Source organism: Vicugna pacos, chromosome 14 (genome assembly GCF_048564905.1).
Source record: "Vicugna pacos chromosome 14, VicPac4, whole genome shotgun sequence".
NCBI lineage: Eukaryota > Metazoa > Chordata > Mammalia > Artiodactyla > Camelidae > Vicugna > Vicugna pacos.
The window spans coordinates 21269472-21296095 of NC_133000.1; the positions used below are offsets into that span (position 1 = coordinate 21269472).

General features: G+C 39.2%; 2 protein-coding genes and 1 non-coding gene across 4 annotated transcripts in view; 2 read left to right on the plus strand and 1 right to left on the minus strand.

Annotated features, from left to right (window-relative positions):
* WBP4 (WW domain binding protein 4) overlaps nucleotides 1-6488 on the minus strand; it is a 32568-nt gene extending 26080 nt beyond the window's left edge. The window contains exons 1-4 of the mRNA XM_015248964.3: nucleotides 6231-6488; nucleotides 5196-5268; nucleotides 3000-3062; nucleotides 2789-2912 (exon numbers count right to left, since the gene is read on the minus strand). Coding sequence (XP_015104450.1) covers nucleotides 2789-2912; nucleotides 3000-3062; nucleotides 5196-5268; nucleotides 6231-6232 — 262 coding nt within the window. The 5' untranslated portion in view covers nucleotides 6233-6488. The remainder of the gene's footprint in view (nucleotides 1-2788; nucleotides 2913-2999; nucleotides 3063-5195; nucleotides 5269-6230) is intronic.
* Nucleotides 6489-6852: 364 nt separating this feature from the next.
* ELF1 (E74 like ETS transcription factor 1) overlaps nucleotides 6853-26624 on the plus strand; it is a 91375-nt gene continuing 71603 nt past the window's right edge. For both annotated transcript variants that reach the window (XM_072976333.1, XM_072976335.1), the window contains exon 1: nucleotides 6853-7082. The gene's annotated coding sequence lies outside the window, so the exon portion shown is untranslated. The remainder of the gene's footprint in view (nucleotides 7083-26624) is intronic.
* TRNAE-UUC (transfer RNA glutamic acid (anticodon UUC)) lies at nucleotides 7113-7184 on the plus strand. Its single transcript has one exon. It is a non-coding gene; the product is annotated as a tRNA-Glu (tRNA).

Here is a 26624-nt window from a genome sequence, read left to right on the forward strand (position 1 = left end):
CGTACCCCAATGTTCATAGCAGTACTATTTACAATAGCCAAGACATGAAGGCAACCTAAATGTCCATCGACAGGTAATTGGATAAAGAAATTGTGAGATACACACACACACACACACACACACACAATGGAATACTACTTAGTCATAAATAAGAATAAAACAATGCCATTTGAGGCAACATGGATCGACCTGGAGACTGTCATTTCAAGTGAAGTAAGCCAGAAAGAGAAAGAAAAATGCCGTATGATATCGCTTATATGTGGGATCTAAAAAAAGACACAAATGAACTTATCTACAAAACAGAAACAGACTCACAGACAGAGAACAAACTTATAGCTACCAGGTGCAGGTAAAGGGCTGGGAAGGGATAAACTGGGAATTAGAAAACTGCGTCTCTTGGGGAGTGATGGAACTGTCGGCTCTCTTGATTGTGGTAGTCGTTTCCTTGGTGTATACATCTATCAAACTTCACCAAATTGTACACTTGAAATATGTGTAGTTTACCGTACAGGAACCATACCACAGTAAAGGTATTAAAAAATAAAAAAATAAAAAGACGACACAAATGAAATTATTTACAAAATATAAACAGACTCACAGACACAGAAAACAAACTTACGATTAACCAGTGGGGGAAAGGGGCAGGGTAGAGGGATAAATTGGGAGTTTAGGATTTGCAGATACTAACTACTATATATAAAACAGATAAACAAGATCCTACTGTATAGCACAGGGAAATTCATTACCTTGTAACAGCCTATAATGAAAAAGAATATGAAAAGGAATATATATATGTATAACTGAATTACTATGCTGTACACCAGAAATTAACACATTGTAAGCCAACTATACCACAATAAAAGTAAATAAATATGCTGAAAAATGTATAACTTTATTAAAAAAATTCTAAAGATGACTGGAGAAATCTTAAAAAGAATTAATTTTGAAAACTCTTCTTTGTATACATTGTACTTTTAATGGAATATATATTCTATTTAGAAAACAAGGGCATTAAAAACATTTGACAGGAAAAATCCAATTAAATATAAAATACTGATTTATTTGCTAATAGGGCAGCATAATGGAAACTTCCAATCTACATAACTGAGATGAATTTTCAAATACGTCTCTAATTCTGCAGGAATGCCTACATCCTTTCTCTTCTTAAAACAAACATTAAGTTTTATCTTTGTGGAAATACTCTCCCCCCTCCTTCCTTTAACAACATCAGGATATATTTTTAAAGTCTGGTCACCACTGTTCTTACTTGATGAGGACAATGCCAATTAACTTAACTATTATTCTGCTTAAAAAGTTAATTGAAAGCAGTATTTGTTAGAGAGAAATACCATTCCATGTTGACTACCCCAATCACTACAAAAGATCAACAACTGAGCTGTTATAGGCCTGGTTTAAGGACAATGACTTGTCCCTGAAGAAATGCTTATAGGAAGTTACCTAAATTCAATGACAGGATAGATACACTCCTCTTAAATAACGCCTTTTATCTGGAACTGAGTATTCCTCACACCCTCAAATTATCTACCTTCTTGCTGGCGAGGATGTGGTGGAAGGGGAGCCCTTATACACTGCTGGTGGGAATGTAAAGTGGATCAACCACAATGGAAAACAATTTAGAGGTTCTTCAAAAATTTAAAAAATAGGTCTACCATACCACCAGCAATTTTACTTCTGGGTATACACCTAAAGGAAATGAAACTGGATTTTGAAGAGATTTATGCTTATTGCAGTATTACTCACAAGTAAGTTATCACAGTTAAGATAAAGAAATAGTCAAATCCCCATCAACAGTCTAATGGATAAAAAAGACATGGCATATATATTTTTATTTACATACAGCTTCCCTGATATATGTATGTGACTATTATTCAGCCACGAGAAAGGAGGATATCCTGCCATTTGCGACAACATGGATGAACCTTGAGCACATTATGCTAAGTGAAATAAGCCAGGCAAAGAAAGTCAAATACTGTATGATATCACTTATATGTGGTATCTAAAAGTCAAACTCTGAAAAACCAAGCAAAATGGTGATTAACAGGGGATGGGGGATGGAGGGATAAGACTGATGTTAAGGGTACAAACATACAATGAGAAGTAAATAAGCCAGAGATCTAAAGCAGAGTATAATGAATATAGACAATGATATTGTACTGTAATTATGGTATTGATAAATATTGCTACAATGGCAATCATTGACAAATATATAAATGTAACAAGTATATCAAGGTAACACACTGTATACCTTAAATTTATACAATAGTACATATCCAATATATTCAATTAAAAATTTAAAAATTTACCTACCTAGTGGTATCCATCTAGTAGTGAAGTCAGTTAATTTGTTCACAAAAGACTAATTCACTACAATTCGACCATATAAATGTGATTCATAGTTTTGCCCATATGGATAAAGTGAACTGTGGTTATAATGCAAGGCCTATTTTTTTAATGAATAGATCCATTTAGCCAAATAATTAGGATACTGAAGAACTCACCTGTCTCTGAAATGAACCACTGACCTAAGACAGAGCTAGGACTAGGTAACCACAAGGTAGTATGGCTGCTGTGAACGGGGGTATGGAAAGATGAAGATTCAAAAGTAAAACAAAAGTGCATGAGCAAAGCGCCATGGTCTAAAAAGGGCTGTGATGCACAGGAAAAGCACAAGAGTATATGAAGTGTATAACCTTTTGATGGAAACAATGAAAGCTCACTGAGCATGACCTCTGATGTTACTTTTAAAACATGCTGGCTGCGTCCTTACCTGACTCCAAGCCAAGCCTTTTCAAATCCTCTTGGTATGCTTTCAGGGCAGCTGCCTCCATAGCAGCAAACTCCTTTGATGCCTTTTCTTCTTCCTTTGCCTTATCCAGGCTTTTCTGTTTAATCTATGTAAGACACATATAAAAATGAGAGCTAGATAAAAGACGATACTTACACAGAAAAACTGGCAAAGAAAGAAACAAACTGATTACCTCACTGATTCTCTTTGCCACATTTTCCTTATGATTCTTTCCTCTTTCATGAAATTCAACACTCTTGAAAATGAAAAAAAAAAAAGAATATTCAAAGGAAAACTACACATCATAATGTTCACAGCAAAGTAACAGTAAATATAGGAATGGAACATAACAAAATAGAAACGACAACGATTGGCAGAAAAGATAAAAATAATTTTAATGCAAATTGGCCTTTTTATCAAATGATGCTAAGTACTGAACCACATTATTTATTATTGTGCCCTCTTACTAAGTTTCCTTTGGTGCTTAAAATAAACTATGATGACCCTATTAATGGAGAAAAATACAAGGTACCCGTGAGTATGACTGTAATGAGGACTCAAACAAGACATGGAACCAAAAGAAGAGTGGGAAAAAAAATCTTAACTTCAAGAAACACCTCTCAGCATAAAATATCAAAATGAGTGAGTCTCTAGAATTTATATTCCTCCATTTGCCACATTAGGTTAAGAGACATGGAGAATAAACAATGATCCTTAGAACCTTACTCCTCAGAACTGAGAGAAAAGTAGACATTAAAAAATTCCTCCTAAATTGTAAACTAATGCTTTTATACAATGTGGTAATGGTACAAAATGTAAAACTCCTATGCAGGGCAATCTCCCACTATCAGAATTAGGCTGCTGTAATAGAGAACAAACAAGCCCCTTACATACTGACAATGAGAGAGTTCCAGGGTACGCTGTTCAATTAAGAACAAAAACAACTACAGTGCCGGAGAGTGTAAACAGTATGCTTACCTTTTATGTATGCTGGAATAAGAATCTATATCTAAACGCATATAGAAATAATGGAAGGATAGACAAGAAAATAAAAAAAGTGGTAACCTATGAGGAATGATGGTAACTGGTTGGGGCAGAGGTGGGTGAGTGAATGTTATTACCTATTTAAAACAGCCAGAAATGCTCCCTAAATTACAAATGTGGTGTTGTTTGCAGTAAGAAATTTCTGGTAAACTTTGCAAAATAAGTTTTGTCAATCAATTCTTATCTAACACAACAGCTGAGCTATTCTGAGATACTACTATGAATTCCTTTTTAAAGTGTGACTTCATCATGCAAATATTCATCCTCTATTTTTTACATACTGGTTTCCTAACGTTGGTTATACTACACAAAGAATATTAAATGTTCATTCGAAAATAAATTAATTTTGTTTCCAGTTAAAGGTTAAATCAATGTATAATAGCAATTCAAGGAGAGGAAGAAAGACTATTCTAGAAGGAATTACTCACTCTAGATAACTCAAAAACTTCACTGAACTGCTTGGACACTTCAAGGCAGAGGGATTATCAGTGATTTGTGTAGGTTTTCAAATTTGTGGCATTTATTTATAAGTGTGGCTTAAGCCAAACAAGGTAGCCAAGAACTTTAGCAACTACTCCACAAGGCCAAAATAACAAACAAAACCGAAAACAAAAATATCCTCAAACTCCTTGCAGACAATAGTCAGTAAATGTCCACCAATGAAGTACATTATTAAAGTTGGGGCTACTATTCTTTTGTACATCCAACTCTACCAAATAACAATGACATGAATATAAAACATACTATATACATAGTAGTATGACATGCATGAGAGAGGGGGAAAGCAAGGGTGCTTTTTATGTCTTTAAAGCTGAATTTGGATAAAAGATACGGTAATAATGTGCTTAAAAGTTGCTATTTTCATATCCCACGACAAAGGTAATGATATTATTTCAAATTTAAGCATTTACAGATATAAAGCTCTGTATCAAATATATTTATCTTTAGAACAGAAAACATAAGAGAAAAACTGTAATAATTTTTTAACACATTAAGGGCTTTCTGACTTGACTTTTCTTTGTATATAACAATATTACAAACAGCACCATCATAATGCAAGTATTTCATAAACATGAAGCAGTTATCCACTCAATCCACTGAATGTGACTGAAGGGCCATAGAGAAATAATTTGGCTTAGTATATAATCAAACTTGGGATGATGAAAAGGAAGAAGGCTCACAGCTTTCTTACTAGGCATGAAAAGACAATAGAAACTGTTTCATGTTTTGAAAAATCAAGAGCAGTGTATATGGGAGTGCTTCGTAAGCTCTGAGTTTAGATCAAAAAGGAATACTTCACATGAACACAGTATTATTAGAATCTCTAACAGAGGAATTATCATACAGGCCTATTGTCCGCTATCCAGCACTTGCAGTAATCACAGAATTTCTTTGGTTGTGACTTCCAGTAGTCTGCCCTGGAAAAGGGAAAAACAAATTTAAGCTTTAGAATTCAAAAACGTAAATTATTGCCTGATTTACACCCTAAAGAGCCTGAAATATAAGCCTCTGCTACCGAATCTTTTGTTGTTATACACAGCTCCCTGCTTTATTATTTAGCTGATTAAAAGCAAGCAACTGAAAATTATTGCCGGTAGAACAGTAAAAGTCTGCACCGGGCTTAAAACTCCCTCAAATAAAATAAGCTTAAAAAAATTCTCATTTGTTACTGTCATCCGCGTGAAGAAATAAGGAACATCTTGGAGAAGATTATCCTTTCCATTCCTTTCTGGCATTTTAAGAGGTTACTGCAATAGAAGCATGAAGAGACTCATAAAGTTTGCTTTAAATCCATTTCCACCAAAAGAACAAAGCACAAGACGCCTCTGGCCCAGACTATCAGTCAATACAATTTGTTCTGAGCTTCACGGCAAGAAAGAGTTGGAAAAGTCAAAGGACCTCTCAGCAGGCAAGGCCAAAAAGAAGAAAAAAAAAAGAGAGAGAGAAGTCATATGCTAACCAGGGCTGGCCGCTTCTAATAGGGGGAGGAGGTAGCGGTGGCCGCCGTCCAACCCTGAAATTTCACAACACCACAGGGTTCCAGCGCTACAAAAACGAAAAGGGCGCTCGTGGCCCCCGACCGTGTAGGTGAAGGAGCACTTCGCGGGCGGCCGTCCAACCTCCAAGGGCCGCCAGCCTCCCTTCCTCCCGGAGCCCGTGCTCCAAGCCCCCGGGGCGCTCTGCGGGGTAGCAGTTCCATCCCGTACAGAGAACCAGCCCCGCCGGTCGGCTGCCGGTCCCGAGCGAGTTAAGGGAGCGTCCGACACGCCCCTGGCCGAGGGCTGGGGGAGAGGGGCGGCGGCGGAGGGAGAAACCCGGCAGGGAAACGGCCGCCCGGCGAAACAACACCTCGTTGTTTAGAGGCCGAGACCCGACTCACATGACTGGGCCAGCCGCTCCGCCGGTCACCACTGCGTCCGGCTTAGGCGCGCCTTCCCCACGCGAGGCGAGTCAGGGCCTGGCCTGCAGCGAGGCCCACCAGAGCCTCGGAGCCTGGACGCCTCCCTCCTTCCCGAGGACCAGTGTTCCACGGTTCCCAACTACGGGTGCCCAGACGACCCAATCCGCGTTCGCAATCTCCTCCCCTTCCCCTCCCCTTCCAGGGGCGGTACTCCCGGCTCCGGAGAGGTGGGGTCTCTATAAAGGGGTTGAGGTCACCGAGAAGGGGCGAAAGCGCGACGGGACTTGAGCTGAAAGACGGGAAGCTCAGGCCTCACGTTCCCGCGTCATCCGGCTTTCTCTCTCCTCTCTGTCTCTCTCCCTGAGACCCAGAACCTCCACCCTTCTTCTAGGCTTGCTGGCTCGTGGCCAAGGAGCTCGCGCGCCGCCTCCGCCCCGAACGCAAACAGCTGTTCCCAGAGACGTCGCCGCCCTCAACTTTGCCAACTAGTCCGCACGCACTTTGACCAGCGGAGCAGCCCGGACCTGTAGGCTGGGGGCCGTTGGCGGAGTTAAAAAAAAAAAAGAGAGAGGTGAAACTGTTGGTTTTGGGGCCGCGAGTCGCTGGGTTTGCTTCAGAACTTTTCTGAGGCGGTGGAGCGACCCCGCCCCGCCCCCGGGACGCCCGCGCGCTCGGGCCGGGCGTGTTCCCTCGCTCACGAGCGCGTGGGCAGCGGCGGCGGCGGCTCGGGTGGTGCAGAAGCGGCAGCGGCGGCAAGCGAGTGTTGGAGCGGCGGCAGCGGCGGCAAGCGAGTGTTGGAGCGGCGGCAGCGGCGGCGTTTGCGCTTGTCAGGTGAGTCACCGCGGCAGCTTAAGCAGCACTTCCCATATGGTCTAGCGGTTAGGATTCCTGGTTTTCACCCAGGCGGCCCGGGTTCGACTCCCGGTATGGGAACGTTCGTTTGTTTTCCGAAATCCACACGGGGAACTGACTTATTTTATTTGCAAAGGCTCTGACTCTTTTCCTGCCCCTTTCGCCGGGTGAGTTCGTGGAAAACAAGCCCTAATGTAGTTGTTAGTGATGCCGTGACTTGGCCTGCGGCTCTGGGAGCCACGAGTGCTGCGCGGGGCGGGCTGGAGGGGCGGGGGCGCTCAGGATCCCTCTGCTCCCGCCAGAGGCTGGCGGGGCTGAGCCGCGGAGAAGGAGTTTCGCTTTCCCCTGGGCCTCCCTCCCGTCCCTTGGGCCCCGGGCCGTCCCTTTCCAAACGCTCGGGAGGTGATGATTAACTCCGGCCTCGCCTTATCTGCCCCCAGCGCCCCCCTCGAGCCCACACCCTCCTCCTCGGCCACCCCCCTCTGACTGTCCCAAGCGACGCGGGGCGTGATTGCCCCCCTATCCTGGGCGCCCGGGAGCCGGCGCCCGGCTCGCAGCCCTCGTTATCTCTCGGCCGGGCGTTTACGAGAAACCCCCCCACCCCGCCGGACACAAAGCAGCCCGCCGGGCGTTGGGGGGGGGGCCTCCGAGGGCGGGCCCGAGATCCCCGCTGCCCGCGGGCGCGCTTTCCTGGCCGCCCGACCGGCCGCGTGTCCGTCCAGGGCTCCCTCGCCCCGCCCCGAGGTCGGCCCGCGAGGTCTTCCCAACTTGACATTGGCGGCGCTGGCCATGGTTCACAAAAAGTACCCCAGACTCACTGAAAGAGAGCCACAGATTTGAGGGCTTTTGCTTGGGAAGGCCTCTGGGGAAGGGCATCCGTCCCGTTCTCCCCCCACCCCACCAACACACACACACACACACACACACGCACGCACGCACGCACGCACGCACGCACGCAAACATGCACACACTCTGTGGAGAAGAAAAATACCACTGTGATGAGACGTCTTTAAAGAAAAAATTTGACTAAGGGTCTAACAAACGTTTTGAGCGTCGCTGTTAGAAAATCCTGGGGTGGAGGTGGGGCTTGGAATCGAGAAAACTGGCCAGACTGGGGAGGGGATGTTATAACAAAGTTTCACTGTATTTTTAAATATAGAAGCCCTGTGTTTATTACAAAGAAGGGGCAGCTGTGTCAGCAGCATGTGAGCTGTAAATGAGACAAAAGCGTTATCTTAAATGCGAACTGAAATTAGATAACAGGGTGGGCTGTAATGTTTAGTCTGTTGGGCCTTTGGGAACAAATGAGGAAGGAAAAAGTGGCTCTTGTGAATGGGTTTCTGGTCAGTACCATTACTAAGAGCAGGAGATGTAGTTAGTCGGTGCGTTCCCAAACTGTACGTGATAGTTTTAACTGCGCAGTGAGTTTTGAAATAATCTGTTAATGTGGTCTCCATGATTAAGGATGAATTCCTTTCATATTGTAAATAAATTTCCACAACTAAAAATATGTCAAGTCATCTTCATTAAGTCAAATATTTGAATGTTTCTGCTCGTCCAAGCCCCATCAGATGCTTTTGAAAGTTAACTGATGTTCATGTTCTTCGGGTTAGGAGGTTGGGGATAGAATATTGAGTGGAACCATATTTTGGCCCGTGTGATTAGCTGTATGAGCTTGTGTAGATCTTTCACCTCTGTGCTCTGGGTTTAGAGCCATAAATTCTTGATAATTCATATCACTCACAGACTTAAGAGTTGCAAGAATTGTTGAGCAATTCTTGTATAGGTAATAAAAGTGGAAAAGTTTCATTTAAATGAAGAATGGGATTGTGTCATGTTTCATGTTCAAAAACCATTTACTAAAGAATTAGGCCCCAATTTGGAAGGAAGGAAAGACCCCTCTGCTTTGTTTCCAGAGAGAGCTTCTCTCCTGACCTTGCTTTTTGTATTGACTTGGTATACTGTACCAAATGTGCTCAAATGGATGTAATTTTCCGCTGACACCTGGTATAATTGCAAATAGCTTTATATATCCTTGAGGATATACTGAGAGAACTAGTTGGTGACAATATCTCTGTCCACAACGCAGACTTATATAGGAATTGGATAGGGCAGTATCTGAATTGCAGAATTACTGCAGGAGCACAGAGGTGAGAAATCAGTTCTACTCAGGAAAGAGAACTAGGAGGGAAGTATTTGCCCTGGTCCTTGACGATCAGGTTGGATTTCTCCTAGTGGAGAATGTGTATCATAAAGCTGAGGTGGGGGGAATGAGTATGAGGCTGGCAAGTAGTCTGGTTCAGCAGGAGCACCCTGCCTGGAAGGAGACCGTGGGGATCAAGTTGGGACCGTAGAAGGGAATTTCAACTTGATAAATTTTGACTAGGTGACAAGTTGTTTTCTCAAGGGAGTTTTATGTCACTAGAGTTTTAAAAATACTTTTTGGGAAAAAAAACAAAATACAATATAATATATGAAAACTTTCTTGTTTTTGAGTCAAACAGTACAGAAACATGTAGAATATTTTTTATACCTGGTAAGTTTTATGTTTAGCAGTTGGGTATTAATTTTTAATTAATAGAATGGAGAAAATCAATTAGAAGTAAATGTAAAAGAATGAAATCTAGATTTAAGTTATGAGAATGACCTGCAACTATACTTACTGAAAATGACCTTAATATTCTAAAACAGAGCTGCTACTTACTGTCAGTGAGGCATACACTTTAAATTGGTTAAGACTAGGTGATAAATTTGTAAGGATTCATTCATATACTTATGCCTTGTTACCAAAACACCATTGGTTTTCATGTTTTACGTGTTCTCTCTTGGGCCACAAAAAAATCAAATGGTGTGAATTTTCCCAAATGCTCTCACTCTTATTTTGATGGAGGTTTATGTATGCTAAGCATGTGCTCTACCACTGAGCTAGACCCACTTCCCTCAAATAGTTGTTTTTTTTTTTTTGAGGTTAATTTTTACTTTTATTTGCCAGCGTAACTTAACTACAGTGGCTTGCAAACTTTTTTGAACTAAAAAATACATTTTACATCACAATCCAACAAACACACACATATATATGTATATAACTGAAACCAAAGTTTTACCCAAAATGTTTACTCTGAGTTTTCTTATTTTTAAGATTTTTTGGGGGAGCAGTTTTAGGTTTACAACAAAATTGATAGAAGGTACAGAAATTTCCCGTATACCCTCTCTCCACATATAAGCATATATGCTGTCTTTTAATTTTTATTTACCAGAATGGTACTTTTTTTTTTTTCTAAACTAAGGATGAACGTACTTTGACACATCATAGTCACCAAAGTCCACAGTTCACCTTAGTTTGGACAAAAGTATAATGTCACAGATAACCATCGTCATGATGTCATACAAAGTATTTTCAGTGCTCTAAAAAACTTCTCTTTTCCGGAATGACGTTTGGAATCTTTTTCTTTTTTCCTTTTAAAAGAGGTTGAAAGCCTTCATGTCTGTGAGACCACTTATGGCCCACCCATGCATGGACCAGACAGTCTCTAGGTGGCAAATTCCACCACTAAATACTGCGGCTTTTCTTCCAATATTGAGCCCTGTCCCACTGGTCCTGCCCAGCAGCGTTGTGAAGGTGCAGGAGGACCTGTCAGATAGTCTCTTTAATATTTGCTGCTGTTAGATGCAATCAGAAGATACACGACAGTTCAGTAAATGTTTACATGGATGAACATTTGTATTTCAAGAAATGTAAGGATTAAAAAATGATGCCATTTAAAAATCCAGAGACCTTACCATGGTCTGTAAGGCCCAACATTGTCTGGCCTCCCCAGACTGGCTTACATCCTAAGTGTCATCTCCTGTCTCCTCTGCCTCTTCATCGTGCTTTAGCCACACTGACTTCTTCCTTTTTGTTTCTTGAACATGCCAAACTTGTTCTTTTCTCAGTTTTACATCTTGCTGTTTCCACCACCTAGAGTATTCCCCCTCTAGCTCGGCACATCTCACTCAGGTCAATGTTACCTTCCCAGAGAGCCTTTTCTGACTACTCTAACTAGAGACTCCCTTTTCTTCCGATTACTTTCTGGGCATCTTAATGCTGTTTTATTTTATCCTTTTTCTTAGTATCTGAAATTAACATGTATATTTGTTCCTGTTTATTTCTTGTCTTGTTCCACTAGAATGTAAATTCTGTGAGGGTAAGGGTATTGTATGGTGAGGTCATTCTTGTTCTGTAAGATTCAAACAATAGTGGAAAAGTTGGACTCCTCATACATTGCTGGTGGAAATGTAAACTGATGCAGTCACTTTGGAAAACAGTTTGGCAGTTCCTTGAAAATGTTAAATGTTGAGTTTACCTATGACCCAGAAGTTTCACTCCTAGATATACACCCAAGAGAAATCAAAACATATGTTCACACAAAAACTTGTACGTAAATGTTTATAGGAGCATTATTTATAAGCAGAAAGTGGAAACAACCCAAATGTTTATCAGCTGATGCATAAATGAATAGAATGTGGTGTATCCATACAATCAAATATTATTTGGCAGTAAAAAGAAACGAAGTACTGATATATACCGCAACATGGGTGAATCTCAACAGCATTCTGCTAAGTGAAAGAAACCAGGCTCAAAAGACCACATTTTGTATGATTCCATTTATATGAAATGCCCAGAATGCACATCTATAGAGAAAGAGGATCAATATGGTTGCCTAGGATTGGGGGGGAAGTGGAGCACAAGGGGTTGGGAAGTGACTACTAATGTAAGTGCAAAAGTTTCTTTTTAAGGTGATTAAAATGCCCTAAAATTAGATTATGATGATGGTTGCACAACTCTGTAAATATGAAAAAAAAAACCCACTAAATTCTGATTTTTGTATGGGTGAACTTTGTGGTATGTAATCTATATCTTAGAAAACCTGTTTAAAAAAGATCGAAGCAATTAAAAGTGTATAGAATGTTTTGTCTAAATTTTACATTTGTCATTTGTATGTTAAATATATAAAATAATAAAGGAATGATGTAACACTGCAGCTCTGGCTCCTAGATAGTCCGGGAAGGTAGCAGGAACTCAGTAAATAACTGATGAAGGAGGTTAAAGTATACAGATAATTAGGATACGGTGCATAGTGTGATAAATGCTCGGAGGAGACTAAGCCAAGGGTTACATGGGTTTGAAGGTCTCTAAGATATCACATCTCAATTTGTGTGAAAGTAATGGGGAAAGGCCTTTGGGAGGCAACATTTGAGATGTACTTGGAAGGCTGGTTAGGCTTTTGCTGGTGAGGATGCTGTTGTGGGAGGCAAGGCGGTAAGAAGGAAGCAGGTAGAAGCAGAGGACCGTTAACGGTTACTGGCACATTTTGGCTGAACTGAGATTACCGGTAGCTTAGAGATGGGCCAGTAGTGATTGTACTAGTACTAGTATAGTAGAAGGCTGCAAAAATAGGTTAGTCTGTAGCAGACAGTGTCGGTGCTGGCAGATGTCCTCTGGTGTCTTATCACCCCCCCACCCCCAACCCCTAGCATGCTTCTGATGGCTCCCACTTGGGAGGAGCTGTATCCCTCCCTGCAGAGACCTGGAAGTACCTGGGGGCTTATCCCCCTTCCCACAGCAGCTCTTAACCCAAGACTGTCCAGTCAGGGGGATATCTTCGGAGCAGAAACTGCGACTTACCCCGCACTGTATCGTCAGCACTTGGAGCAGTGCTTGGCACACAGTGAGCATTCAAAAAATATTTGAATGAATGAATAAATGATAAACAGGAAGTTGTAAGGTATATTCAGAGTGAAGATGATTTTGCAAAGCCCCTTGATTCCTGCAGAGCATTAAGATAGGAGACTTTGGAAGGTCCTGATTGTGTAGATCCTTAAATTTGGGGATAAGGAGTTTACTGAGCTAGGAGAAGAATTTCTGGTAATAGGGTAAGTGTTTTAATGAAATTAATTTGTCAGTAGTGTGTAGGATGAACTGGGGGATGGAAGGACTGTGTTTGTAGGGTCCACCTTGACCAGGGTTGGGGGTTCTTGCAGTACAGTAATAATCTAACAGCTCTCCTTGCCTCTAGTAGCTCCCTAAATAGGGTGGTAGCAGCAGAATAGAAAGGATTGGATAGAAGAGGTACCTTGAAGGAAAAGTTCAAGATGTTATGAAGTAAGTACCCCTCAAAGAACTAGGGAAGTTTTGAAGCATAGATTTATTTATTTATTTAATTTTAATTTTAATTTTTTTTTTTTTTGGAGAGGACAATTTTCCTCCTAGGGTTGATCAGACAGTAAATTATTATCACCCACTTGTGAGTGTATGTGCATGTTTAATTTGTTCTTTTCTTTTTATTCTTTTATGTTTGTGTGTCTTTTCGAACACTGAAATTGTTCACTGAATTCTGAGTGAAGACTATGAGACTGCCACCCTGTGGGCAATATAACAGTACTAAAGTTCTCAAGAATTATAATAAAACTTCATTCATTTGAAACCTACTATTATGGAAGTGATTGTGATTCTTCCACGTTGGTATATGTGATTATGCTCATTAAATAGAAAATTGAAATTAGTTTGTTTCCTGAACTGTATCTCAGGCTTTTAAATAAATGGAATCTAAAATACAATTAATGCTTCAAAATATTGCGAAGAAACTCATGAATGCTTTTCAGATGGCATGCTTCTTTCTCTAGAAATTGCATATTAAAGAGGGTGTTTTTAAAAGCATTGTGGCACGTATGCCTGTGGTAAAATGGTATTTTTTCTTCTTCTTCTTTTAATCCTGTTTTATAGTATGTATGATATTGTCCTTGAGAGTTGTATTTCTTAACAATTCTTTCTTCACTTTTTTCCCCTTAAGTGAAAATGGCCTTTCCTTCCCATTTTTGGTAAAGCTGGATTTTTATTGTTAGAAATTCTCCATGCTTTGGTGAACTGCCTTAATTGTATTTATGTAAATAATTTGGATTTTATTGTTATTTATTTAGAAGGGCAGTCTGCTCACTAATTCAGCTGGTAAACGAGCTGGAATAAAAATGAAATGGTGGTTATGAAAGAATTGTTTGCTCTCTGCAACTCAGGAAATGGTTCTGCCTAGAACTCTGCAAAATAAAACTTTCCCAGCAGATGAGCCTGATGTTGTAAATGACTTACATGCTTGTTTTCCCTAAAGTGTCTGGAGGGGTGGGGTAGCTTAAAATTTGTGTTAGCAGTAAAGCAGAAGTGGGCTGAAGCCTCATTCTGAGGTTGCAGTCACGTGTTCTGTCTGAATGTGATATCCAGGCTGAGGAAGAGAATAGATGACACATCAGCTGAACCCCTTCCCCCTCACGTTACCTGATACTTCAGGGACCTTACACTTTGATAATGGAGAGATTTTCAAATATGATGTTCATGATTTTAAGTATTCAGATATTTCTCTGAGTTAGTTTTTCTCAAAACTGTAGCATGACAAACATGATGATATACTTCTAGTGTTTGGTTTTATTTAACATTTTCATGGTAAATAGATGGGATTGTGGTTGACTTTTCTAAACTATTTTTTTTTTGCTACATGTATACCTTATATTCTACAGTTGATGTATACTGTGTAATTTTAAGTGAAGTGGACTATGAATGGTGAAAATGCAAATATTCATCTAGGTACACTAGGTACATTGCCATATAAAAAACAGTATTATTTAAGGAAAGTCACTTTCAAAGTACTTCATGGTCTATTTGCTCCTTTCTTAAGTATTGAGATAAAGAGCCAATAAAGATGGAGATACATTTGTGTTTTCTAACCTTCTTTGATGATTTCATTATCATATCGTTTTAAAACTACAAATGACATTGACTTTATATAAAGAAACTTTTAGCTTAATATTTAGCCTACACTTAAGAAACAATCACACAGTATCTGCCTTTTAATTCTAGAATGGTGATTGCTTTAGGGTTAATGATAGCATTCTGTTTTACTTTTTACACATGGGTTCACTTTATCAACTGTAAATATAAAACATTTTGTTCTTTGAAAAATAATTCCAGCATAGATGACTTGAATTTTGATAAAGCTATGACCACTGGTTCCTAAGTCGTGTGTGTGTGTTGGGTGTGTATGTACAAATTTTAAAAGATCTTTTAATTTTTGAATGCAAACTATTCACTGTTAAATAGATACTTTTCATTTGAAACTTCTTTTTTGCTTTTATTTTCAGTCTCTGGGAATGTACTTAGCTAGTGACTTCTAGATCCAGAAATAGTCTTTAGATAGTCTTAAATCTTTCTTTGTAACTTAATCTTTTAATTTAGTTAAAGTTTCTTTTGGATTCAAAATCCCAAGACAACGGTGCATTTCTGATTAAGGATGTGTTATATTGCTTTTTGTGAAACTTTTTATCTGTTTCCAGATTTCATTAAACATTTAATTCAAGCTTTTAAGGTTGTAATGGGATTTGCTTTCCTAATGTCTGTGTGTATCACTGATACCCTGTTATGCCAAGGGACCCAGATGACCCTGTTAACTGGGAAGGATGGGGCCCTGCCATTCAGTCACCCACTGAGCAGGGCAGGCACTGACCCAGTTGCAGAGCTGAAGTAGAAAGGAAAGAATCGTCCGTCCTAGCACATGATGGCAGGTAGGGGAGAAGGGAAGTATCCAGATTGTAAGGCAGAAGGTAGGCTTAAGGAATTCAAAACTTTAAGCAGGCAGATGGCATCAGGAAATTTCAGATATGAGTAGGAATGTCTTTCCTTTATTTGTTCTCTCTAGGGTTGTTTTTTTGTTTTGTTTTGTTTTGGTTTTGGGTTTTTTTGTCATTTCAGATGAACCACAATTTTATTGTCTCTTAAAGTCCTGCTTTGAAAGACTGTTTCTTCTTTGCCATTTTCAGTACCTTCTAGAATTATCTTTTGCTAGTTCATGGAACATATTTTAAGACGACTTTTTACCACATGTTTGTAGGAAAAAGAAAGCACTTACAAACAAAAGCAAATCTGCCACCTCACACTCATTAGAATGGCTGCTATCAACAAAACAAAACAAAAATCGGTGTTGATGAGAATGTGGAGACAGGGGAGCCCTTGTGTACTATTCATGGGAATGTAAAATGGTACAGCCACTATGGAAAACAGTATGGCAGTTCCTCAAAAAATTAGAAATCATTACCATATGATCTAGCAATTGCATTTCTAGCTATATACCTCAAAGAATTAATAGCAGAGTCTCAAAGAGATTGTATATCCATGTTCATAGCAGCATTATTCACAGTAGTGAAAAGGTGAAAGTAACCCAAGTGTCCATCAATGGATAAATGAAGAAACAAAATAGAGTGGAATATTTTTCAGCCTTAAAAAAGAGAGAAATTTTGACACTTGGTACAATATGAATGAACCTGGAGGGCACCATACTAAGTGAAATAAACCAGTCACAAAAAGACAAATACTGCATGGTTCTACTTAACATTTGCTTCCTAGGATGGTCAGTCATAGAGACAGAAGTGGAATGGTGACTGCTGGGGGCTGGAGGGGAGGGAATGGGGAGTTGTTTAATGGGTTTAGTGTTTCAGTTTTGCAAGGGGAAACAGGTTCTGGAGATTGGTTGCACAGCAGTATGACTGTACTTACTACCACTAGACTATCCACTTTAAGTGGTTAAGGTGGTAAAACTTAACATATTTTACTAGACTTTTTTTTACAAAGACAAACTTGAATTTATATGTGGATATGCAGATTGTAAGGGAGTAAAAAGAATCTGTGATGAGACTGAAGTTACTAATTCAGTCAGTATTCAGGTGCTAGGTGCTCAGGATGTAACAATGAGAAAAGGAGGTAAGGTCCTTGGGAAGCTTATGTCTTAGTGGGAGAGACAGATGTTGATTGAACAAATAAAAAGTGCATTTGAGTGTTACATGTGGAACAGGGAGACCCCTAGCAGAGTAGGTAGAAAGGGCCATATTGGAAAGGTTTCCCCAAGGTAGTGACATTTAAATAGGATTTGTAAGGATGAGGAAGCATTGGCTAGGAAAAAGGGGAAAATGTGAAGTGATGGGAGGCTGAGGGAGTAGCATTTTGAAAATACTCCAAAGAAGGAAAGAAAAGCTACACTGTGGGAAATGGAAGAAGGCCCTGAGGGCTGTAATGTAGTGAAATGTGATGGGAGGTGAGGATGGCAAGTATCAGATCATATAAGGCATTGTAGGTCATGTTAAGGATTTTGAATTTTATCTTAAACAGGATGAGCACACGTTTTCAGCTGGGGAGTATGGAGATGGAATGGAGTGGAAGTAAGTTGAAAAAATACATATCTTTTTGTTCAGTGTGGCCTTTAAATACAAATTACCTACTGAATCTGGTGCTTGAAAGTCAGAGAGAAAAATGGTTCAATTATATTTATTCAGATGATGTATCAATTGCCAATGTGGTCTGTTAATATGGTAAAATGTACTTAAAAGGTAAGTTTAAGGGAATTATCAAGGGTAATTGAGCAGAGGTGATTTTCATCTTTATACTCTGAGTTGGCAGTTGAAACCCTAGAAGTGGATGAGTTTGCCCAGGGAGAGTCGAATGAGAAGAGGCTTTTCAACAGAGCCTTTAGGATGCCTGGCGTTCAGTGGTGAGGTAGAGGAGGTGGGGCAGAGAAGACTGCAGAAAAGTAGTGTGGAATTGGGGGAAAACCAGGAAAGAGCATTTATTAGGTCTAACAAAATAAATTCTGAAAGTGTTCATTGGTTTAGCCTTGCGTGGTAGTTGACTTTAGTGAGAACGGATTTAATGGCATAGTAGAGGCAGGATTAGATTAGACTAGATTAGAATGAGTCCAAGAAGGAGTGGGAAATGAGGAATTGGAGCATAGACAAATCTTTGAGGAAGGTTGGCTGTGAAGGGCATGAGAAAGGATGGTAGATCCAGTGGGGAGGGTGTGACAATCGGGTATTGAATCGTGGAGTTTTTTTTTTTTTTTTTAAGGAAAAGCTTGAATTTGAAAAATGTCTTCTTTAAATGTATGAAATATATGAAAACTATATTACACACCTTGCTGATTCCCTAAGTAGGATCTACTGAATACAAATATGACCCCACTGACTTAATCTAGATATGGTATTCTGGGACTGTGTACACACAGGTGCAGTCAGGCCTGTTGAGGTACAAAGGTCTGATTGTCGCTATGCTAATTTCTGGTCACCTGAGCAGTAAAAAATAGGGAATCTTGGGTCCACTTAAGACCTACTAACTTGAATCCTTGGTATAGGACTCAGGTTGTGTGTGTGTGTGTGTGCGCGCGTGCGCGCACGCGTGCACTGTGTGTGTATGTCCAGATGATTCTCATGCATCTGTTGTACGGACTGGTTTTGGAGAATCATTGTCCCAAGAATGTTCCACTTTGTGAAGTCTTCTGAGGGCTTTTTAATAGCTCTGTCATGAGGATTAAGTGAGATATGTATGCCAAGCACTTAGCAAGGAAAGATTTTCAAAGTTTTGTATGATTGGGGTAGTGGTAAAGGTTTTTTGCTTTTTAGGATGAAACCAGTTTGATCTTTTCTCCTAGTTGTAAAACTGACACATGTTCAGTATAAGAACTTCTCAAGCCCCTTTTCCTACTTCATCCCTCCCTGAACGAAGAGAGCCCTGGCGCTTCCTCCTGCCGCCTTGCCTTTGTTTGCTCCTACAACTTCCTCTGCTGATAGTATTCTTTTTCACAACTGCCTGCCACCTTTATCATTCAGGTCTCAAAGCAGCTGTCACATTTTCAGGGAGGCCTTCCCTACCTAAACTAGGTTTTCGTGGTCACCCTTTCTGTCTCTTTGTTGATTTCCTTCATAGGTGATCAAGGACTGTGTCTGAATTGTTTAGCTGAGATCCTGAGTCTACAGTGCCAGGCACATAGAAGCTACTTAAATACCGAATAACACAGGCGAATAATACATATCATAACAATTTTACTAACCAGCACTAAGGACTATAAACTTTCAGTTGATCATTACCTCAGATATTGAAATGTGGACCACATATGCATATACAGATGTCAATTGTGCAGTGATACATACTGTTTTCTACCTTGCATACTGCAGTTCGATATATTCTGGAGATTTTTCCATAGCTTTACCGTTTTGTATAGATAATCGTTCTTAACAGCAGAATAATATGGCTATTATGAGATACGGTTTCTGTAACATCTGATTTAAATAATAGTTTGTTTTCAGCTTTTTACTGTTTTGAACAGTGGTACTGAATTTTTCTTTGCATGTATATTTGTTCTGTTAGAATAAATTACGAGGACTGAAAAGATATATAAAGGCCTTTTGGTTGTGAAATTGCCTTCTGGAATATTCTTTTATGCTTGTGAATAGAGTGCGAGACCATTTATTTCCCCTTTACCTTCTCTAATCATTTTACTCTTTGCTGTCTTAATAGGTAAAAAGCGGTATTGTTTTTCTGCTCAGAGGCTGTGAGAATGAACATGTTTGAACATCCTATCTTCTCTCATGTTTGGCCATGTTTTGTAAAGTGCCTATTCATGCCCAGTGCCCATTTTTCTATTTCTGTGTTTGGTTCCAGTAATAATAGTTTTTCTCTTTCCTCCCACATTTTATTATGAAAGTTTTTAAGCATACAGCAAAGCTGAAATTTTACAATGAACACTCATAAACCAGCCATCTAGACTTTACCATGAACATTTTACAATATTTGCTTTACCACACATTTGTCCTTCCAGGGAAGAGTAAATTGCAGCCAAGTAAATTGCAGGCGTTAGTACATTTCCATCTAAATTCTTTAGCATGTTTCAGTATTTGTTTACTTTTTTTTCTTTTGAGGTAAAACTTACGTCAAATTAAATTCATGAATCTTTTTTACTTTAAACATTTTATTTTAACTTAAAACAGAATTCTAAAGTTCAAAGTATTAATGAGGTTTTAAAAGTTTGAGATGTTATAGAAAGGGTGTAGGATTCTAGAAGGAGAATGGTTTCAAATCACTGCTTTAAATAAGCAAGTTATAATTTTTGAGCAACTGTATGTGTCACTTACATTATAATATATATTGCTTATATTATGATATATTATTATTTTTATGGTTCTGTGGGTTGACTGGGTGATTCTTTAGAGCTGACTCAGCGGGGGCTGGATACATATCGTAGGGTGGCTTCACTCACACAATTGGGGCCTCTTTGTGTGGGTCTCATACTCTTGCCATGGCAGAAGGGATCCCAGCAGCAAGAGAGGGTAAGCCCCTGTGTGCCTAAACTTTTCAGGCCTCTGCTAGTGTTTTATTTGTTATTAATCCATTGGCCACAGCAAATCACTTGCCCAATTCTTCTTTTAAGCGATGGAAAAGGAGACTCCGCCTTCTAATGGGAGAAGAGGCAGTCAGCCGTGTGTCACACAGAGGAGTATGAACAAATTAATAGCTGTTACTGCAGCAGTTTACCACAGGAGGTAAAGCGTTAGCTACCTGGGTATCTAGCAGGAAAGCTTCCTAAGCAGTGAGAACAGGCTGTGCAGAGACCTGGAGGGAAGAATGCTTGATGTGTTCTTGGGATAGCAAGGAGAGGTCAGTGTGCCTAGAAGATGGAGAGCAAGCAGGAAGTAGGAAGACGCTGGGGCGGGGTAAGGTCTTGCAGTCCTTATAAGCAGTTTCAAAGACATTTTTTGTGTGTGTGAAAAGAGGAGCCATAGGAGGATTTTGAAGCAGGAGTGCGATATGGTCTGACTTCCCTTTTTAAATGGATTACTTCTGATTGCTGCTTTGAGAGTAGACTGTAGATAGAGAAGAATGGAAACAGGAAGGCTACTTAGATGACTGCAATGATGCAGGTAAAAGATGACAGTGGCTTGAAACATGATGGGAACAATGAAGTTGAGTGGTGATAGGGGTCTATATATGCTTAGAAGATCAAACCAACAGGGTTTCCTGACAGATTGGGTATGTATATGTCAGACAAGAGCCGAAGTTTTTTGGTCTGAGCACCTGGAAGTATTGAATAGCCACCAAGATGACTGGGTAGAGTAGGTTTTGGAGGGAAGATCAGGAATTCAGGTTTGGATATGTTAAGTCTGAGAAAATGATCAGACATTGGAATGGAGTTGTCAAATTGGAAAGAAGAATCTGTGGTACAGAAGTGAGACTAGGAGATAGAAATTTGAGAATGTTAAAATATTTAGAGCATCATATAGGTCCAAGAAATAGTTTCTGAAATGATGGTAGATCTAAAATACTTTTAAATTTGAAAGTTTCACTTGTACCAGTGATACGATTTCAAGAAGGAAGAAGAGCAGCAGAACAGTTTGGCTGTAGCTGAAATGTGTCCTCTGTGTTGATAATAAATTAGGAGTTCAAAGAAGTCATTGATTGTTCATCTGTATGGTGTTATGAAACATGAATAAGTAAAGCCTATAGTCTAAATATCTTATTTGAACATTCCTTTTTATTGAACTGTTTACGGGCTTGCTTCTAATTGGAGAAGTTTATAGACAAGAAGCCTTGTAAGTAAAAGCCTGAAAGGGACAGAGACCATATGTTGAAAGGGCCACAACTGGATAATCGGTCCTAATCTAGTGGGACTTTTCTTCTTTGTTCTTTCCTCTCTCTGTCTCTAGTTTTATTTATGATCTGTTAACACAATGAGATGTTCAGGTGTAAGCACTGGGACTAATCCAGAAGCTGTTCTCTGTTAACAAATGCTCTGGGCTTGATCCTTAAACAGGGCTGCCAGACCCAGCCTGACCAGCCTATTCATAGGAATTGGACTGTTCAGGAAAGTGAGAAAGGGGCCTTGCATTTTGTGTAACTTAGCCTTACAGAAATGACCTGAGAATGGCTTGGATTGCGTGGAAGAGAAAAAAAGCAGATTTATCATTGAGTCAATATTTAGTTGAACTTCCAAATGTTTTCATTCAGCAAATATTTATTAAACAACTATTGTGGGCCAGGAACGCTATCTGGCAGCAATAAATGACCAATGAGACATGTAAATAAATGGTAAAAAAAAAAAAGATAAAACCACAAAACATAAAAAGACTGTCTTCACCAGATATTCCAGCAGAGATGGCAGGAGGAATTATGAAGGAAATCAGTTCACTTTTGGGTCTCCCAAACCTAGAGCACGTTGCATATTGTAGGACTGCATAAATATATGTATGAATGGGTAAACAATGTGGTTCATTTATCTGTTAGATCACTCACAAAATACTGTGGGAGCACAAAGGAGGATGTGACCAGTTCTTTTCAATGGTGGAGGAGAGGAGGGCTTTGCAGGAGATTCACCAGATGGGGAAGGCCAGCAAATGTGGTGTGAGAAAGCATGGCATACTCCAGATTAATAAATTGAGCAAAGCTAGATTGTGGAGTGGATGTTGGAAGGTTTGGAATGGTCACAGGTGAGGCTGTAATAAGGTAGACCAAAGTCAAGTTGCAAAAATATCTTGTATTGGAATTTGTTCTGTGGGTGCTGGTAGGCCATTGAAGTTTTTTTCCTAATAGGAATAGAGGTAGAATTTATGAGAAATTCCTTTAAAAAAGATTGCATTCTTGAGTTGGGAAATCAGATGTGCAAATTTGTGTAGCCATCACCATAACCAGAATATAGAACAATTCCATCACCCCTCAGAACTTCCTCATGCTGTCTCTACAGTTGATCACACCCTCCCCCAACCCATACCCCTACAAGCACTGACCTGTTCTCCATCATTACAGTCTTGTCTCTTCGACATGTCATATAAATGGGATCATACAGCCATTGACAATAGCTTCTTTCACTCAACATAATGCTTTTTAAGAGTCATCCAAGTTGTGTTCATCGGTAATTTCATTTTATTGCCAAGGATAGATAGTACTATTAGTATGTTTGTTTATCCTCTCCTTTTTTGATAGGTGTTTGAGAATACATTATGTGTCCTGGCACTATAATAAGCAATTTAGGTCAGTTTTTGTGGATTTACATAGCTAGTTGCTAATGATAGTTTTTTCATTTCTCTATTTTGACCAGCAATGTAATTAAGAGAAATTGAAGTTCTTATTTCTGGAACATATCCTGAAATTCCTCTACTTTTCTCTTTATACGTGGTTCTTCCTTTTATTAAAGCACAAGAATAATAGCTAAGTAGTTTTCGTTTTCCTTTTTGCTGGGTTTTAATCTTTGGGGCTAAGCATTCTGTGGTTCAGGCCCACAGCAAAAAGTCAAGCCAAGTAATAATTCATCAATCTACAGGCAATGATGAATTTCCATTGAGTGCATTTATTTATGAAAAAACCATAATACTAATAATCTCTTTATTAATCTGCTTTTAAATAGGGCCTTTAATTTGTTTTATAGATAAATAATAAATATCAAATAAAATAGATAGTCTAAATCAGGCTAGTTTAAAATAAGAGGCTTGTCTTTTTTTCAGAGCATGGAGTTTTGGTGTATTTTAAGGTTAACTTTTTTGGACTTGGGCTAAAAGTCCATTTGCTTAAATAGCCTACTGCTATAAGATAAAGAAATGTTTCCAGAATATTAATATAGGTTTTCTCTTTTTTAAAACCTTTAATTAGTAAAGTATAAGAAGTATAATTGAATTTTTGGAAGACTTTATAAAATTTCCAAGTTGTTATGAATATCTGAAATTTTTACATATTGCTTTCAATAAACTATATAAAAATTTGATGAGACTTCTTTTTTAAATGTAGCCTTAATGTGATTTTTGCTCTCAGTTCCTAAAACACTATTCAGAGGCCTTGGGGAGGCTACAGAATAATAAAGTGTTAGAACTAAAATGAATGTTCAAAATTACCAGATCTCTAGACTCTCCCAGTATTGTACAAAAAAAAAAAAAAAAGGAAACTGAAATCCCTTAATAGTATGAAGTCACTTGTTCACAGTCACAGTTGGTTGTAGAAGCTGCATGATACAGTTCTTGCCCTCAAGTGGGTAACTGGTTTATCAGTGCAGACACAGACTTGTGCAAAATTAAGTTTAATACAAAATGGGATATTCTGGGTAATACAAAAGGCACTGCTTTTTTTTAAACAGTAGTACCCCCCGCTCATCTTTTCTTGATCCCTTAGCAACAAAATTATTTTTTATCTTTAGTTTCTCACATCTCATTCTCCCATAAATTCTCTCGCATCAGATGTTTAGCTTGTTTTTTTTTTCTGCCCCTACCACACCATGAAAACTCTTTTTCAAAATCAACAGTGATGTCTATGTTGCTAAGTTAACTGTCATTTTCCTCTCAGACCTCATTTTGTTGACCTGTCACCAGCATTTGGCACATTCCTTCCTCCTGCAAATACCTTTACTCAAATTTCAGGATGGTACCACATTTGCTTTATTTTCCTGCTGCATTTTTGGGTACTCCTTTTCAGCCTTCTGCCTCATCCTGCATGCTTCTAAATATTGGAGTATCCCAAGAGTCTATCATTGTTACCTTTTATGTCAGTAGCTTTAATATCATATGTATGTTAATGACTCCCAAATTTATATATCTAACCCAGATGGGACTTAAGGACTGTGTATTCAACTCCAGGACAATATACTCAGTTTGACATCTTTATTTGGATAGCAAACAAACATCTCAAACTCAGTGTGTTCAATAACTCCCCCTACCCCAAACCATTATTATCTGCAGTCTTTTCTCTTGCAGTTTTGGCAACTGCAGTTTTCTAGTCATCAAAAATGGAGTTTTGAAGCCTTCTTCTCCCCCACAACCCATTTGCTATCCATTCAAAAAGATCTCGTTGGATATTCTTCAAAAACATACTCATAATTTAATCATATCTTCCTCTTCTGCTGCCTCCTTTGTCTAAGCCGTTATCATCTTTTCTGAGTTATTGCATAAGCTTCTTCTTGCTTCCATCCCTACCCTTCTGTAGGCATTTTTCAACACAGCAGTCAAATCTTAGGACCCAGCTACTCAGCACTCCCCAGCTAAAATCTCTAAATGGTGGGACTCTCCATTGTTTCTAGTACTTTTCCTCCTCCTGTTACTCTCCTCCTTGTTTTCTCCACTTGAACCACGCTGGCCTCCTTGCTTTCCTAGGACATATCAGGCAAGCTCCCTGTTAGAGTCTTTGCAAGGCTTTTCCTACCTGGAATGTTTTTCCTTAGATGTGTCTTCATGGCTAGAGGTCTTTATTCAAAAGTGACCTGGCAAGAGGAAATCTTCCCCAGCTAGTCTGTCTAAATTGTCACATTCTTCTCAGTGCTATTTTATATTTTCTTCTTTGTCCTTATCACTAACATACCATATATTTTATTTATATCTTTTATTTATAATCAACATATATATATATATTTAGTTCATAACATTTCTCTCTTTCTAGCTAGAATGTAAGCACCATGAGAGTAGGGATCATTTATGAGCAATGTATCTTTCTTATTTACTGAATGTATTTTCTTATTTACTTGTAATAAGAGTCTAGAACAGTGCCTAGCACATAGTTGGTGCTCAGTGAATATTTGCCAAATAAGTGAGTGCCTAGGAGTCCCTCAGATCTGTTAAAAACTTGACATCAGTCAAGTCACTTCTCTCTATAGACCTCCTTTCCCTATTTTTAAAATGAGATTTGATTGCATTGATTTCTTAGTTTTTCTTATAACACTGAAGACTTAAATGTATATGGTATCAAGATTCCTTGAGGATTTTTTATAAGACTTCAACTGCTTAACAGAAAAGTTTAAAAACCACTGGACTGAATAGAGGATCTCTAAGTTCCCTTTTGGCCGTATGGCCAGTTCTTGTTATAGTAATTGTAAGTGGGGTTTTTAGGGGGAGCCCTCATGCAGAGAAGGCATTTGAACTGAGACTATGAAGGATGAATGAGTGGGTAGAGATAAGGGAAAGGGTAGGAAATAAGGTAAGTGCTTTCCAAGCCCAGGGAAGGAATGGAGCAATCCAGAAGTTTTCAGTATGGCTGGAGGGTGTGTATGTACAAGAGAGAGAGAGAAACAGACAGTGGGGATAGTTAGAGAGTGGGAAGATAGGGCTGGAAACAGGTGAATCGAGGTCTACCCATTACTACTGAGCTTGTTTCTGGGAGTAGGCATGTGTCTTCAATAAGCTTCTCTAGGTAATTCAGAGGTGCATCCCTGGTTACAATCTACTGAAGTAAAAGATAATACTGTCTTTAATATTGAATTCTGAATTGTAAGAGAGAGAATTCCATGACTGTATGAATCTTTAATGTCAGTTGCCTTGTTACCTGGGAGCATCATAAAGAATATAATTGTACAATCAATTCTTGGTTATTTTTGACATGAAGGGAAAGTCTAACACCTAAAATAACAACCAGCAATAGAATTTTGTAACAAGTTATTTACACGAATTCAGCTATATCCGATCTTGGGCCAAATCAAACAACCTAAGTGTCCATCAATGGATGAAGGGATAAAGAAGATGTGGTGTATATATACAGTGGAATATAACTCAATCATAAAAAAGAAATAATACCATTTTTGACAACATGGGTGGACATTTAGGGTATTATGCCAAGTGAAATAAGTCAGACAGAAAGACAAATACTATATGATTTCACTTGTATGTGGAATGTAAAAAACAAAACAAATGAGTAAACAAAGCAAAACCAGAGTTACA